At 32.2% G+C, this 16,521-nt stretch overlaps 1 protein-coding gene across 3 annotated transcripts in view; it reads right to left on the bottom strand.

Annotated features, from left to right (window-relative positions):
• Positions 1-16,521, bottom strand: part of Sema3d (semaphorin 3D) — a 192,299-nt gene that overhangs the window by 70,623 nt on the left and 105,155 nt on the right. For all 3 annotated transcript variants that reach the window (XM_047561877.1, XM_047561876.1, XM_047561879.1), the window contains exons 5-6: positions 11,302-11,364; positions 2,745-2,864 (exon numbers count right to left, since the gene is read on the bottom strand). In XM_047561877.1, coding sequence (XP_047417833.1) covers positions 2,745-2,864; positions 11,302-11,364 — 183 coding nt within the window. The remainder of the gene's footprint in view (positions 1-2,744; positions 2,865-11,301; positions 11,365-16,521) is intronic.

The following is a 16,521-nucleotide window of genomic DNA, read 5'->3' as shown; positions in this document are numbered from 1 at the left end:
ATTTCATTAAATTCTCAAGAAAAGCCTATACAGTTGATCGTTGTGGGAACTGAGGACGAGACCTCAATTTTAATCTCCTGGAGAGAGGAGCTAGCAGGAAAGCAGGTTTCCTTGAACCAGTCAAGGGCACCTACAAGAAAATGAAGTAAAAGAATGGATGATCCAATGCTCTTCCTGACTGCATTACATGGCACTCTTAAGTTTTAAAAGATTTCAATTTTATGAGATTTGCCTCCTGAAATTCTTTAATCCAAACTACCTATGCAAAAATCACCTGTCTGAGCTTCTCATACAAAAATATTGTTAAGAGAAGGAAAAAGATAAGTAGACAAGAATGATAGTAAGAAAATATTCAATCATCACAACTAGGCAAGTCACTGTCAATATCATCCCCATTTGAAGGTGAAATGTACAGCAATAGAGTAGAAAGAACTTGCTTCTAATTCAATTGTTAAACATCTATCACAACTCCCAATATTGCAGAGTATTAATATTATTTCCTATAAAGTAAAGATATATATTATATATTTTAAACTTATGCTTTTTACCTTTCTGTGTTCCCACTGCCTATTTGAATGAATATTAAGTGACTGGAATTGAGCAAGTGCTATTCCAAATCATATACAATCATGTTCTCATTTTTAACTCTAAATTACTATGTGAAGCAGTTGCTATCATCATCATTATCATTTCACTGAATAAACAAAAAATTAGAAAGTTTATGCAGTATCTATCGGGTCTTGGGTGTTGGTAAATGACTGAAGTCATATGTCCAACACTGATGGTCTGTGCCCAAGTTACTATTAGAAGTTGTTGACAGCAGCCTTGACTTCTCTGCTGAATTCTGAATCCAATTGCCCTCTTGGCATGGCCTACTGAACAGGTTTCAAATGCAAAATGTGCAATTACTAACTCACCATTCTACCCACAAACTTGGTAATACTCTGACCTCAATAAATAGCACCACGCTCCAACTGGCTGCTAATTCTCTAGGATTCATCATAGCTATTTCCTCTTCTCATTGCCCCAGCCACATTAAATAGTGGTCCCCAGAGAGTTCCTTCCTCCAGTCCTACTGAATATCACTGTTCTTTCTCCCCAGCCATCTTAGGAGCAAATCTTATCTATTTAAAAAATGGAAAGGCCTTCTAAAACTCTTTCTAGAAGTACAATGATTTCTTGAAATTAATGGTTCATTAAAAAAAGTTAACAATCTTGAAGAAAGCCTGCCCAATTACCTGTACTTTTGACCTGCTGAAAACTCACAAGGCTCAATATCCCTGTTCACTCATAATTTTCTTATTCATAGAACTTGTAAATTTGCCTCAGGGCTTCTTGACAGTCCCAAGCTAAGTAATTAGCTCCATCCAAATTCCCTTTCAGCACGTGTGACTTTTAAGGAGTTATGAAACACTATTTGCTTCCCTCAGCAGGTTGTGAGTTTGGCCTTTAACCTCAGGTCTCAAAACACACCCAAGCTGTGGGACTATCTCATATAATTACACCCTATGCTATGAGCTACTGTTATATATTACCCTTCATCAAAGCTAGGCAGGAGAACATTACACCAGCAACAAAGAATGATGGATTCAGTTGCCAAGTCTCCTAGTGGTTCAGAGGTTTAACCATCACGGTTGCTTTATTTTCAAACAGTGGAATCTGGACTGGTTAGACAAGCTGGTTAGAGAGGAAAATCTATCCTGCCACAGTCGTGGGTTTGATCTCTGCATGAATCAGTTAAATCAATGTAAGGAAACCTGGTCCAGAAACCCAGACTTTACTTTCAAACATACAGCCAATCAACCCGCAAATATATGTGGTTATTCACAAGAAGCATATGCATAAACATGAGGATAACAGTCCATATAAAGAAATAATTTAGAGCTCATATTTTTAAAGCTCAGTTGGGCATGCTTGCTTTAGATGCAGGCTGCCTTGTTTCCGTTCATTGCTAAATCATTTATTGTTTGGGTGACTTAAAAATAATTTTTTTTCCCACTGAGACAACTTTTGGTAACCTGTATGTTAGATCTTAGAAAGGCACTAACTTCATTAAGAGTTTGTGAAATTCCAAAGAAATAATCCATGTAATGTGCTGACTATAACTCATAGCACTCTAAAGTAGTCATTAAATTTCTGAAATTTGCATTTTCTTATTTGCAAAAATGCTCATTGTTAACTGGAATAAATTCATCTTAATTAGCATATCTTTTATTTATTCTGTGTTATTAGGTACTACAGAAACAATGAGTTAAGTTTGATAATAACTATTTATATAAATTTTAAAAGATCATCAAAATTCTTTTTTCTCAGTACTAATAATCATAAGCATTTATGACAGGTCAACTTTATTGTGGGAAAAATGAAATTATATATAAGATATAATTCCATTTCAAGATCTTATGGAAAATGGATTTTTACCAACAGCAACATACTATATAGATCTAGTTATAAAGGAAACTCATGGGAAAATAAAAGTATTCAGAGAGACCATAGAAAACAAAAAGAGTTTTAACATTTTGCATTATTAATTTTTGTTAAAAATAACTTTTAATAGAAAGAGATTTATTAGGTAGGTAAAATGTACAATCAAAATAATAGCCCATAAAATGATTAGGAACATGAGTCCTTATACAGTTAATAAACTGTGTTTTTAATGTTTATATTCAAATATATCTCTTATGTTATAGGTATTAAGAGAATATTGTAATTAATTATGCTTTGCATACTATTCATTCCATTACCTCCTTGTAGGCTCCAAGATCAATATATCCACACACTGGATGAAATGCTCCAGTTCCACACACATAAATGTGTGTCTTGTTGTAGGGTTGAAGTACTCGGATGAAATTTGCACATTCTGTCTATTGGATGTAAAAGTTAAAGCGTTAGCACAGGGTTCAAGGTTCAAGTGTTTGAGAGATTATCCTTCATATCACCTATTTTCCAAGTAGATAAATCATCAAAATTTTTTTTAAAAAATGTTTATTATGAGGTTTAAATACCCAACTTGTGAAAAAAGAGCAAACATGGAAAGTATGGCTTAATGGAGTGACTCTTAAACATTTTAAAATAATAAAATTTTTGAAGTAATCAGAATGTTAGAATTCAAATATCTTTAATGATGTTCAGTGAGGCCCAGAGAAGGGATATACACAGAATATGAATGCAACAGATACACAAAGAACAGCATCCATCAGGCTCTGGTGTTAACACTATCCCTTATAGCTCTGTCTGCAACACCACCTGTCCCAGCTACACTGAACACAACTCCAGATGCAGATATGGATTCCATTCTTATTGACCAAAATGTTCTACATTTATTTACATTTATTTTCAAATGCTACAAAACCTTTAAAACTCAGATTGTTTCCTATTGATTTCAATAGTCACTTCTCTTTTTCTCATGGAAATGCTGTACACCAAGTCAAATTATCTAAGACCGTTATCTCTCTTCTTGTTTTGCATATGTTTATTCCTAAAATATTTATTTATATCCTCGTCATGTTTAGAATTTAATGTTCTTTGGTGTGGGTCTGTTGTAATTTTGTATATTTGGGATCCTGTCAGCCTCCTGGATTTGATTTCTCATTTCATTCTTTAAGTTTGGGAAATTTTCTGATATTATTTCATTGAAAAGATTGTGCATATCTTTAGTTTCTGTCTCTGAGCCTTTAGAATTTCTATCCCCCATTTAGTAATAAATAGTAGCTTTCTATTTTTTTGGAGTATTCATTCTTTTTATTATATATTAATTTTCAATATACCTGAACACCGGTGATTTCTTATCTTTACATAATGCTCAATCTTGTAAGGGATATTGGGAGGACTATTTTAGATGAAAGAAAAAGGAAAACAGGCAATGACATACTGTTAGAATGGTTCTTAAAATTAAATAAAATTTAAAAAAAGGTAGAGACAAGGACTTAACTGATGGGATTGTTGTAATTGCTAACTCAGATTAAATGAAACAGATAACATTTAATAATTATGCATTCCTTACTCTGATTTCAACCTAATACAAAACCTAATACAAAATATTAATATCCTAATGGCTGCTCTGGTTTTAGAGTGAATAGCTATGTCTGCAAATCTGTGCAACTGTTCCTAATTTCTAGTCCTTTCTTCACCCAACTAGCCTGCAAATTTATGTCTCAAGAATTTGTAGATCTTAATAAATAAAATCTGCATGCTCTATCACAAAAGAATGTCTCATTAAACTCATTGAGTAGTTTTGCTCTCTGTCTCTTTATGAACACAACGTAGTTGCTTGAAACTATGAAATACCAGTATTGGTTCCTCTGATAGCCACACAGGTAAAGGGTTGTTTCTCAAAACAGATAGTCTGAGCACTTTTTAACTGCGGCAGCAGTCGCTCATGTTGTACACTGCACTGAAAAAGTCATCATATGGTTGCTTAGATCAAGTGCTTCAAAGAAGATCATTATCTAAAAATGTACAAATCACACTGCACATGTATTTTTAGCTTGGATATTTTCATATGTTTAGTATATATTTCATGTTTATCATACAAACACTCTTAAGAAAGAAAATTTTATACTTAATAAAATTTTCTGGTGAATCATCTTAACAAAAATCATATTTTAATCAGATTTCCACCTTTCCATCATACTGTCTGATAATGGTGAGATTGTCTTTTATTTGCACAAAGACACCAAAGGAAACTAGCTTCACAATATTTTTAATATCACATGAAGAAATTTCAAATGAAAACCTAATTCAGAAGGAAAATGTGCTTTACTAATAGTTATGAACATTGAAGTCACAGTAATATGTGAAATTTCAAGGTTGAAAGTATAAAACCATACGTGATCACCAGATAATTTTTAATGATGAACTCCTGGCTAAGGTGGGAAATTATTCAGCTTTTATTTTGTTCAGGCATGCTCATTGACAGGACTTTTATTTCTTGGTCTTTCCTTCCTGAATAGATGCATACAAGGGCAAGATCTACACAAGGAATCACAAGTCCACAAAAAGAGAAAGAGTAAAAATGTATGGCTGAAGGAAGATGCAATTGATGCACTCAGAGCTATTTCACTCTTTTTTCAGAAACTTAGCTTTACCAAATAGTCATTAGATAATTTTGGAAACTTCTGAAAAAAATACTTGTATAAAGAAATAAAATAACTCCCTTTCTGGATTATAAATAATGAAATCAGAAAGACTAGGGACTATGAGAGACCTTACTGTTAAAAAGGAAAACAAGACCCATGGTGAAATTGTATATACATAGGAGATATTTTAGTAATTATAAAACAAAAAGAACAAATCACACCTAAAACATTTCACAACTTTTAATGTATCTAGGAGTATTTACAAGAATGCAACCAGCCCTGGAAAGTAATCTAGATTGCCAGTTCCCACACATGGTGAGAGATCACCTAGGATTAGTTTCTGGAATCCCTCCTCTCTTTCTGATTGGGCCGAAAGGGAATAGAATACAGTGTGGATGAGTCTTGAATTATATGACACATTTCACAAAAAATGAAACTCCGTTCAAAATTGTTTTTGCTTTGTTTTGTGTTCAGGGAAGTTGACAGAGGGCAGTTCCTAAGTGGTCAGGAGGCAGTGGAAGGCATTGGTTGCCTGAAGAAAAGAAACCTATGATTAGGGATCATGAAAGATAAGGTCTCTTAGTTTGAACTGCCTGGAGCAGGACATTTTAGCCAAGCAACCTTGCCGCATTTACTTTACAGTGACTACCCTTCTAATTCATGACTTCAATTTTATTCAGTCTCAAAGATTACATACTGTTTTTTAAAAATATGCACAAAGTTTCAAAGTTTTGCTTAAACAGACAAATCAATAATTAACTTGATTTAATTCATTTAGCAACTTGCTTGACTATTAATGGTAAGGTAATTCTCTGAGGCATGAAGAAAGATAACTTTGAGAAGCAGCTTTTATAACTTTCCCTGAAAACTGACTAACTTGTTAGCTATTGCCCACAATAGTTGTATGTACCAAACAATTTACAAAGTAATATATTCAACTCTGGAAAAGTATTGAACTTCTATCTTTTTTATTCTTCCTATAGATTCTCCTTTCTACTCACACCACCCCATTCATTAAAAAGGAGAGAGGAAACCCAAACCAAGCATCAACATTTAAATTCTCTCAAGTAATATTAGACATTTCAATATACTATCTCTTTAGTGAATTTATATATGTAAAATAAACAAAATGAGCATAAAGCTGAATCAACATTTGCGGAAAAAACAAATATATCATAGCCTATGCACAAACATTTAGGATTTTTGTTTTTCCTCAGGTATCTAAAAAGATATTAGAAAACAAGAAGTATCTGCAATTATCAAGACTTACATGGAGTCCAGTTAAATCCAATATAGCTTTATATGGTTAAAAGTGGAAAGACTGTCTCTTTATATGTGTGTATATATTTTATATATTATACACACATATATATGTATATATATATATATATTTTTTTTTTTGGTGATGCTAGAACATAATGCATACTAGGCAAATACTTTATCACTGAGTTACATGACCTAAATCTCCTAAGGTATGTTTTTATTTTTAATGTATTTGTAGAATAATGTAATCATTTAACCTTGTTAGATCATTAATGGAATGCCATTCTTATACAGCATCCTGTATGTGGAGGTATCTCCTATATGGTCTCCTATATGTGGAGATATCTGGTTAGTTCTCAGAATGATTAAATATGTTAATACATTGTCATTATTTTAAAGTAACTATATAAAAATTCAAATGTCACGTTCTCTCTTAAAAAGGGAAGATGTAACAGTGAACATTTTCACAGAGCAATAATTAGTCATTTTAAAAAAGCAAAGGAAAACATTTAAAAGAAAAAGTATTGAAATATTGAAAGTCTAGACCTCATAAAAGAAAACTGAAACAATATTTTTCCATGAATGGAAGACAGAGTAGTTTTATGCTTTATCTCACACACACACACACACACACACACACCCCACACACTAGCATATACATGTGTACATATATACGTTTTAAAAATCTAAATAATCAGTAAGGAAAGGCAAACATTAAGCATGACATTTAAAATACTTTTTTAAGCATATAAAATATTTAGTATTTGTAGTAATAAAAGAATTTCAATCTAAAACTGAAAATATTCTTCCTTATGTTGGCAAAGATTAAAAATACTTCATTCATTGTTATGCATTTGTAATAAATATTCACTTTGTGCTGTGTTCAATATTAGCAAGAGTATGAGGAAACATACCCTCTTAAAATCATATGCTGCTGGTTAGAACACATGAGACATAAACTTTCTGGAGGGCAATTGAGCAATATATGTGTAAAAATTTTACGTCATTAGTAAAAGTCTGCTCAATTTTCAAAGATCTTTGCAATGTTTATATATAAGGATTTTCATATGCAGCATCATTTGCAATAATAAAAACTGGATACGTACCAGACTTCTAACAATAGGGGATTGATGAAATAGTGTATAAAGGAATGCAGTGGAGCTATTAAAAGTGGTGTTATAAAAAGGAATTTAATGACATGGGAAAATGCTCATGGCAGTCTGCAAAGTGGAAAAAAACGTTTTAAAGGACTATGTATACAATGATTTCATTCTGAAAAATAGTAAATAGATAAGATAGAAGAATAAATACCATCATGTCACCAACTATCTCTGGGTAGTGTTTATGGGGGAGAAAGTATTTACAAGCAACTTTTTTTTTTCATTTGTATATAATTTGAAAATTTTGTAGAATAAATACTGCCTTTTAGTTTTAGATTTTCTTAAAAACTAAAATGGAAAAATGAAATATAACCACAAAACCCTGCAGCTGGAAGATCACTCATCTCTGTAACATCTCTACCAGCAAGCCTGTGTTCTTTAGCAGCTGAGCTGACAAGCAGAGTCAGGCTCTCCTAGTTGTCTTTTCTTTTGCCTGGACTGAGATGTTTAACCCAAGCTATCTAGTCAGGACTGAAGACATTTCTTTATTGATTTCTTTTGAATAACCTTCTAAATAGAAGTGAAATACTACCAAATATTTTTCTGTCACTCCACCTCCCTGGATTCAACTGGGGGACCATGTTAAAGAAAGTGGAATAGTTCCCGTTTGTTTTCTCATCTTCCATTGCCTTCCCATCCCAATTAGCTAACTTTCATTATGGTAAATAATTCACTATTTAGCAGTTATATAGTACCTTTGTGTTAAGGGACAGTCTTTCCAAACACTTGTTAATCCTAAACACACTCTTGGGAAGTAGGTAAAAATTACTAGAGAGGAGGAAGGAGAGAGGGTATGCCAAAGGTAATAAAAGATGTCCAGAAAACCACAGCCTTGTCTCAGGTTTCTGTTGGTCAACATCTGCTCAATGCTGTTCAGAATGAGGATCTGCATCATGGTGATATAACAGGGAGAAATGATTTCAGAGAGAGAGGTTTCAGATGCTATATATAGGTTTATAGTGCTAAATAGGAGCGTAGCCTGTGTGGCCAGACTTCTGGATGCATTTACCAGCTGTGTGATATTGGGCAAGTTATTTCATTTCTCTGACTTTAGTCTTCTCATCTGGAAAAAATGGAATAATAATAAATCCTAGCATATAGTGTTGTTTTAATGATTAAATGAGATTAGAAGGATAAGGTACTGAAAGCAGTACCTTGAATATGGTTAAGTTCTGTAACAGTGTGAGCCTTTATCAGTAACTCTAAAATAGAACAGTATTTTTAAGTGACAGATTAAAAATAAAGAGATAAAGACTTGTGTCTTCATGAGTCAATATCAAATTTTATAGATTTAGTGAAAAGAGGAAAGCACTCCAAATTTCTAATCCTATTTTAGTAGTAGAAGTGCTTAAAGGTGGTGGTGAGTACTAGCTCATAAACAGAACTGGATTGGATGAATGCATTCAGTATACAGAGTCCCAAATGCTCAAGGATACTGCTTCCAGAAAAGCTTATTACTCTTTACTTTAACTTAATAAGAGGGGCCATGCAGTTACTATGTAACTGGACCTAGTGAGCATGCTAAAATGAGTACACCATTACAATTGAAAACTTCATTGGTTGTTTGACCTTGAGTGTTTATTCCCCATCTAATCCATGGGAAAACAGACATTAGTTTATTGGAGAAAATTGAAAGTATCCCTTTTCTACTTGCATTTTAAAAAAACACTCAATATTGGTGAAACACAAATTATAAAACTATTCACAGTGGTTACATCATGCTTCTACTGTTCATTCCACAAATAATTTTGAAAACTCTCATAACTGAAGCATTCTTTTCCCCATCAGTTCAATAAAGAATTGATGCTTTGACAGAACCAGCACTTGCTGGGTATTGAGATATTGAGCAATGTCTCTGCATTTGAGGAATGCAGTCTTGAAAAGAGGAATATAGTCTTGAAAAGTTTAATCCTTTTCTTTTCTAGTAAAATGAAAGTAAAACTGTCTCCCATGGCATTTGATGTTAACACTCGCTGATATATTTCTATTACCAAAAATGTGCCTGAATGGATCATATTTCATATCAACGGAATATAAAATCAGGTATAAGCACAGGTTTTGTTTTGGTTTGATTACTCTGTTTTCTAGTACTGTTTCTATGTACACACACACACACACACACACACACACACACACACACATATAATTGATGTATAGTTGTGCATACATTAAGGCTCCTTAAAAGTATTTGTTGAACAAACAAATGAGCAAATAGTGAATCAGATTGTTGTCTCAGATTCATAATTTTTTGAGCATGTCCTCAATTCATTGGACATCATACATCATATTGTTGTACTTCTATCACTTTGATAACTTTTAAATCTAATTATGCTTTTGCATAGAAAACAATTGTTTTTATTAAATATGAAAGCAGAGCTCAGTTTAACACTCCTGTGTTATTGTGGTTAAGGTAACATGAAAGGATATTGCAGAAGAAACCTCAAGATGTTCATGTTTCTGTCCAAGGTTGGAACTTCCTTCCATCTTGAATTACATTCAGGTTGTGATTAATTTTGCCTAAAAAGAACAATTCTCCTCATTCACAAAGTGCAAGAAGTCAAAACAGAGCACAGAGCATCTGGCCTGAACTAGAGTGCTCAGATGAGGAGAGGAGTCAATCAATGTGGAGGTAAAACAGGTGACTCAGTATGGGAGCATGCAGGACAACTGCACAGTTGCAATCCAGGCAGGACTGCATTGCAGATGAACAGGTTAGTCACCCCTGCTGAGGGTTTTGCTCTTGTTCTTAGGGTGGTTTAAGCTAGAAGTTTATATTAAGAACATCTAATTATCTTTTATGAGTTATTTCATGCAATAATTATTAAGGAAATTTTAGAGTACATTATTTCTAGTTCTTATGCCAGAATCCCATGTCACTCATTCTCAACTAATTTTTCTTCCACCAATTTTTTTTTGTTATCCGTCACAATATAAAAGCCTTCTAAGTCCTGTAAATTTAATTTCAACTCAAATAAAATTAACCATCAATTGTATACTCATGATGCTAAAATGACTGATACTTGTAAGTTTACAAAATACATATAAGTGAAAAAAACCCGCATTCCTTGAAATACAATACTTTCTGATGGTTTGCTTTTGAATATTTTAATGTACTTCTGATATATTTGTGAAGAAAATAATAATATTTAAAATACATTAGAAAGTATAGTATTTCTAAATTTCTGGATTTTTATGAATGATATCAGTGCTTTTGGTAAGGTAGAATATTTTATATTATATCAACATTTATAGGAATATTAGTTATTGTCTTAAAAATAATACACTTAGCCAGATGTGGTGGTGCACACCTGTAACCCAGCAACCCAGGAGGCTAAGGCAGGAGGATCCCAAGTTCAAAGCCAGCTTCAGCAACTTTGTGAGGCTCTAAGCAACTCAGCAAACCCTATCTCACAATAAAAAACATAAAAGTGGCTGGGAATGTGGCTCAGAGGTAAAGTTCCCCTAGGTTCAATCCCTGGTACAAAAGAAAGAAAGAAAAAAATACACTTAATCCAGCATGGTGGCACAAGCTCTGTAGGTTGAAGCAGGAGGATCCCAAGTGAAACGCAAGCCTCAACAATTTAGCAAGGCCCTAAGCAACTTAGTTCAATCCTGTCTCAAAATAAGAAATAAAAGGGTTGGAAATGTAGCTCAGTGGTAAAGTGCTCCTGGGTTAAATCCCCAGTACCTAAATAAATGAATTATACACTTATGTCATTATTTCAATAAAAGTGAATGTGAATATTTACTATCATATCAGTACTGGTTTAACAAAGATAATTTATAAATTTCATACTTACATTGGCATCCTTCCCAGCTAATTTACATAATTCCACTCTCTCCTTTGTAGCAGGCCAATAAATCTGTAAAATATTTCAAGGTATGTCAGAATGTGAATATCTATAGCACTCTAACCTATAATTTTGATTAAAGAAGTAAATGTGTGATCCTAAGAATGGATATTAATCATGCTGTTAAAGTCAATGTGAGAATTTTGAAATTTAAGTAATTTTCAAAGCCCTCTTAAAAATTATATTAAAACAGAACTGTGTAGAACCATCCATTTTGTATTTATTAATCTTCTTGTTTCTCTTTTAATGTATATAATAAAAGATAAATTATGCTCAAGGGGCATAAGTTCTCATAATAATGTCAGGGGAATTTCACACTGGCATAATAGGCTCTGTTTACCCTGTTTCTTGTTTACTTAGAGTGATGGTGCATTATGAACATGTGTGACAAGGTGTTGGAAATAGCTTTGTGTCACATGCATACGTTATCACTCCAAACCAAGGACCAGTGTGAATCTGTTGACAATATTTAACAAGCATGGGGCTCAGACACATCTGTCATTAAGCTAAATATTTTAAAAGAATTATCTTATTTAAATTTCAAAACGACCTTAAGAAATAGCTTTAGTTATTCTCCTGAATTTTAGGTCAGAAAACTTGGTCACATAGCCACTAAAAAGCATGTCAAAGGACACAAAACTATTTTGTGATATAGCCATAATCCTACCTGTATTCTGTCTGCCTTCTGAACTGGGAGTCGCAGTCCTTACAAAATAAAATGTTATTTGGGCAAATGGTTAAGGTCAAGGGCACCAACCATCTTGGTTGGCAATTTTAATTATGCTTAACAGTCTTGAATTTATCAAAAAGAGCTTTTTTTTCTTCATTTTTAAAACAAAGTTTAGAAATTCTGCACAGTAACATTCAAAGAGTTATTTATGCTAGTCCAGTAGCTTACAGAAAGAAACACTGTGTTAGTTATAGGCAAGAAGAAACAAGAAAAGCAAGCTCTGAGTTGCCTATAATGTGCACTCCACAAGTTCCTGACAGACTTTTATTATGTTTCTCACCAAAATTAACAGAAAATGTTTTAATGGGTGAAGAAAAAAAAAAATATCCTCTGGCAATACACTGAAAGAGATTTGTTAAACCTGAAATTAACAAAGGATTTAGGAGTTACCAATGTTTGCATGATATTGTCTTTATAAGTAAAATTTGGGAATTTTATGTTTCTGAGCAAAGAAGAGGAAATAGCATCCCAAACGCTCATAATAGACAAATACAATCAAATTAATATTTTAAAAATGAAGCTAGTTTATTCATCTAGAGAACATTTTAGCAATCCCCAAACTATAATCTGAAGGTGTATATAGGCAGGGTGGTTGTACCATCAGTGAATACTGATGAGCTTGACTTGATGTGTGGGTCATCATTAAGACTTAAAAATGTTATTTATTCAGAAATGGTTTAATTTTCTGTTACAGTTTCAGGTAATTTTAAATAGCAGTCAACAACCAAATATCAATAAAATATAGCAATAAAAAATAAGATGGATGGATCATGGTAAAACAGCACAATCCTCTTAGAATAAATTAGAAATGACTAAAATGAAATAGTCACATTCCAAGCATATTTATAAATGGATTCAGAAAAATGATTATTCAAGATGTAGGACTGTGGGGAAGGGAAAGGATGAGTTAATATAAGAAACAGGTTATTTACCAGAGGATAGCTTTTGTTCTATTTGGTGTATTTTCAGGTATTTAATAAATAATTTAAAACTAGTACATAACATAGGTTAGTAAATAGATATGTAAAATGGACCATGAATGGACTAATTGTCAACAGTAAAATACCCAGAATTATGAAATCCTAAATTGATAAATAATAAAAATAAAGCACTGCAGCTATAGGAAATTTTAAGTTTCTCCATGTTTTAAAAATTTGTTTGGTTTTTGATTTTTTTAACCATTAGTAGAAAGATACTGAACTGGGTGTTTTTTTTCCTCTTCTTTAAAAATAACATCTTGAATTTATGGAGTCTTTGCTTCACATTTGAGCCTACTCTCTCAAGTTATCTCACTTTTTTCATACTGACTTTAGTTTTATTATCATATTAAATCATAGTAAAATATACATAATATAAAATTTGCCATCTTAACTATTTTGGCCATATAATTCAGTAAGGTTAAGTATATTCATATTGTTGTGCAATGAACTTCCAGAACTTTTTCATCTTGTGAAGCAGAAAGACCGTTCTTGCATTCTCAAATATAATAGTGATTCCACAAAGGACAACTTTATATCACTGGACTGAAAATAATTTACATAACTCATATCTGTGATCTGTCAATTGGTTTAATCCTTAACTCGTTTTTTTAGATCTCCAGTCTAGATCAAAATTTCTGAGTCACTTAAATTTATCAGATTCTGTTCTTTCCATTGTAGATGATGGTCAGATTTAATCAAACTTCAGAAATAATTTTAGGATATATATATCTCCTAAATTTATATATATATTCATATAAATTTATATATGTATATGTTTAAATACATATATATTTGTTCAGGGCTTCAAATCTTATTGGTATTAATACTATAGAATAAAGGAAATTAGCTAACACTTTTATACTAAGTAAATGGGTCTTAAAGAGCATAAAGATCATCACAGTGATCTATTTTTACTTCAAACCAGTACACTAAGTGATTGAGTTAAAGTAAATTATGAAATAAATAGTGTCTCCAAAACTGAGTGTGAAAATACTCATTGGGTCTCTAAATGGAAGGAGTTAGAGTGATAAAGCATGGAGGCAATCTTTATGTCTTTAGTGGAATCTAAATGTGTTTCAGAGTTAGCATGGAGTAGTTACTGTTCATCAAACACATGGTGATGAAGGGCCACCATGCCAAGAAAGACTGGGATTGAGGTGTTCGGAGCTGAGTCTGGAAGTCAGTCCGATAAACACTGTCTTCATTTCCATGGGTGTCAGAGAGAGGGTAGAGAGCACAGAGGGGGCAGTCATTGCCAGGGAGCACTTAGGAGCACTCAGTGGTAAACAGTCCTTCTCAGTCCCCACTTTTGAGTCATTGTTCACATTACTGGCTTTTAATAGTTTCAACTCTAATGTGATAGTTTAGTTAAGTTTGATAGTTTCAACCCTAGTTGTCTTAGAGATTTGACACTAAAATAACAACTGCACATTTTTCTTCTTCCAAAGAAATACAAATCTCTAAAAGAAGTTTTAATGTTTTTGTTGTACATTTGCTGAGTTATATCATCCTAGTTGGTGGAGCAATAAACTAATTACAAGATTCAGAGAATTCACCTTTTGATCCATACATAAATGTTATACAGAGATGTATAAGCACTGACAATTTGTTGGACTCCAGAACTCATTTTTTAGTAAATCTTCTAATCTCTGTTTATATAATTGATTTTTCCCCAAAAATGTTCCTTCATTTTTCATCATTCACCTTCAATCCCATAATATCTAGAACCCTGATATAAATAGAAACTGTCCTTGAACATGTGTGTAATGGTTCAGGGTTTCTAAGATAATGTTACAAAGAAAAATTTTCTAATTAAAAAATTACTGAAGTCTTCAAAATAAGGATTGAGAATGCATATTGGTTTTTTTAGCATAATACCATCAAGAACTTAGAAATCACAAACAAAATTAACTTAAATAATAACCACCTACATATAATCACATATATATGATTTTTTCAGGTTCTAAACACTTAACTGAGAAGGAAAAAATACCATTGTAGTTGTGCCAATGCTTAAAAGATATTATTTTAATTGTGAATATGGTGGGATTTTCTTTTCCTTGTTACCTAGGCATTAGAATAAAGTTTTTAAAAAATATTTCTTTTAATTCTAAATTAGTAAACGACTTTAAGGAAAGAGAATTATTCTGAATTCAATCTAAAGACAAACCAAAGTCAAAAGTACTTACATATGTATTTACATAGAGTTAGCAAAATTATGTTCAAATAAGAGTTTTGTGTTTCAATAATCTTTTGAAGTGACATACCTAATGTGTTGTACACACAAACACATGCAAAATAGCGTTCCATTACCCATATTTTCTATTCTAATTGTGTATGTTCTTGCATTTTAGTGCCTTAAACACACGGTATCTCAGCATATTAAAAGCTGCATTAAGCAGAATAAAACACAGCATATATACCTGTTTCTCAAAGATGAGGACTCCCTAGAAAGTCACATAACAAAGAGTTATACCAGAAGGAAAGAAATTACTTGTATAATTGCCCGATTTTAATTATCCAGAAATATTCTCATGGAACATTAGTTCTTAACTAACCTTGTGTAAATTACCCTACAGCATTTAAGACTATCATTCTGGTGGGCAGGGGTCTTTAAGACCTTACATTTTTCAAATCAAGGATTGCAGATATATAGAAAGCACACTCTTGCTCTCTCCATAGGAAGGGCAGAAAAATCAGAGATCCTTTCTGTGGATCTTGCTGGAGTTCAAGAATCAATTCCAGTTTACTTATCCAAAGTGTAACTACTAATTGAACCAATGTTACACAATTAGGATTTTGCAGATTGTTTTTAATCTGAGAGGCAATTTTTATAGATCCATTTGACAACAGAAAACTGGGAAGCAGAACAGAATTTTACAAAATTCTCCACATTTAGAAGTAATAATTTACAGTTAACAATGTAAAAAAAAGTATAAACTATTACCCATTTTTATAATTTATGGACAACCATTTGACTATGTTTGTGCAAGCTTTTATATTTTTCACAATTGATAATCTCTAAGGAATTTTCTCATGATACACTAGAAGGCACATATATTAACGTCCCAAAACATATGTGTATATACATATGCATGTATATAACAGAAAGTTCGAAAAGAATATACATAAATATTTTTTATGTATATACACATTTTTTTTCTTTTAGAATTAAAGAACATAGATTACCAATATGGGAAGAGAGCATTCTAATGAAAGGAAACAATTTCAGTGCCTTCTTACATCTGCTCATATGTCATAAAGTTATTTTTAAAAAGCTTGTAAGCCATAGAGTTATATTTTCAATCCATTTTAAAAGAGTTAACAATAATTTTTCTACATGGATTTAAAAATATAATATGTGATCTAGTTTTCATGTGTTGATTTTACTTGCTTACCTCTATCCAAAATCCAAAACAATATTTTTTTTTTGTATTTTGAAGCATTTTTACTTCAATT

The sequence above is a fragment of the Sciurus carolinensis genome, chromosome 8 (genome assembly GCF_902686445.1).
Source record: "Sciurus carolinensis chromosome 8, mSciCar1.2, whole genome shotgun sequence".
Taxonomy (NCBI): domain Eukaryota; kingdom Metazoa; phylum Chordata; class Mammalia; order Rodentia; family Sciuridae; genus Sciurus; species Sciurus carolinensis.
This window is presented reverse-complemented; position numbering and strand designations above follow the sequence as displayed.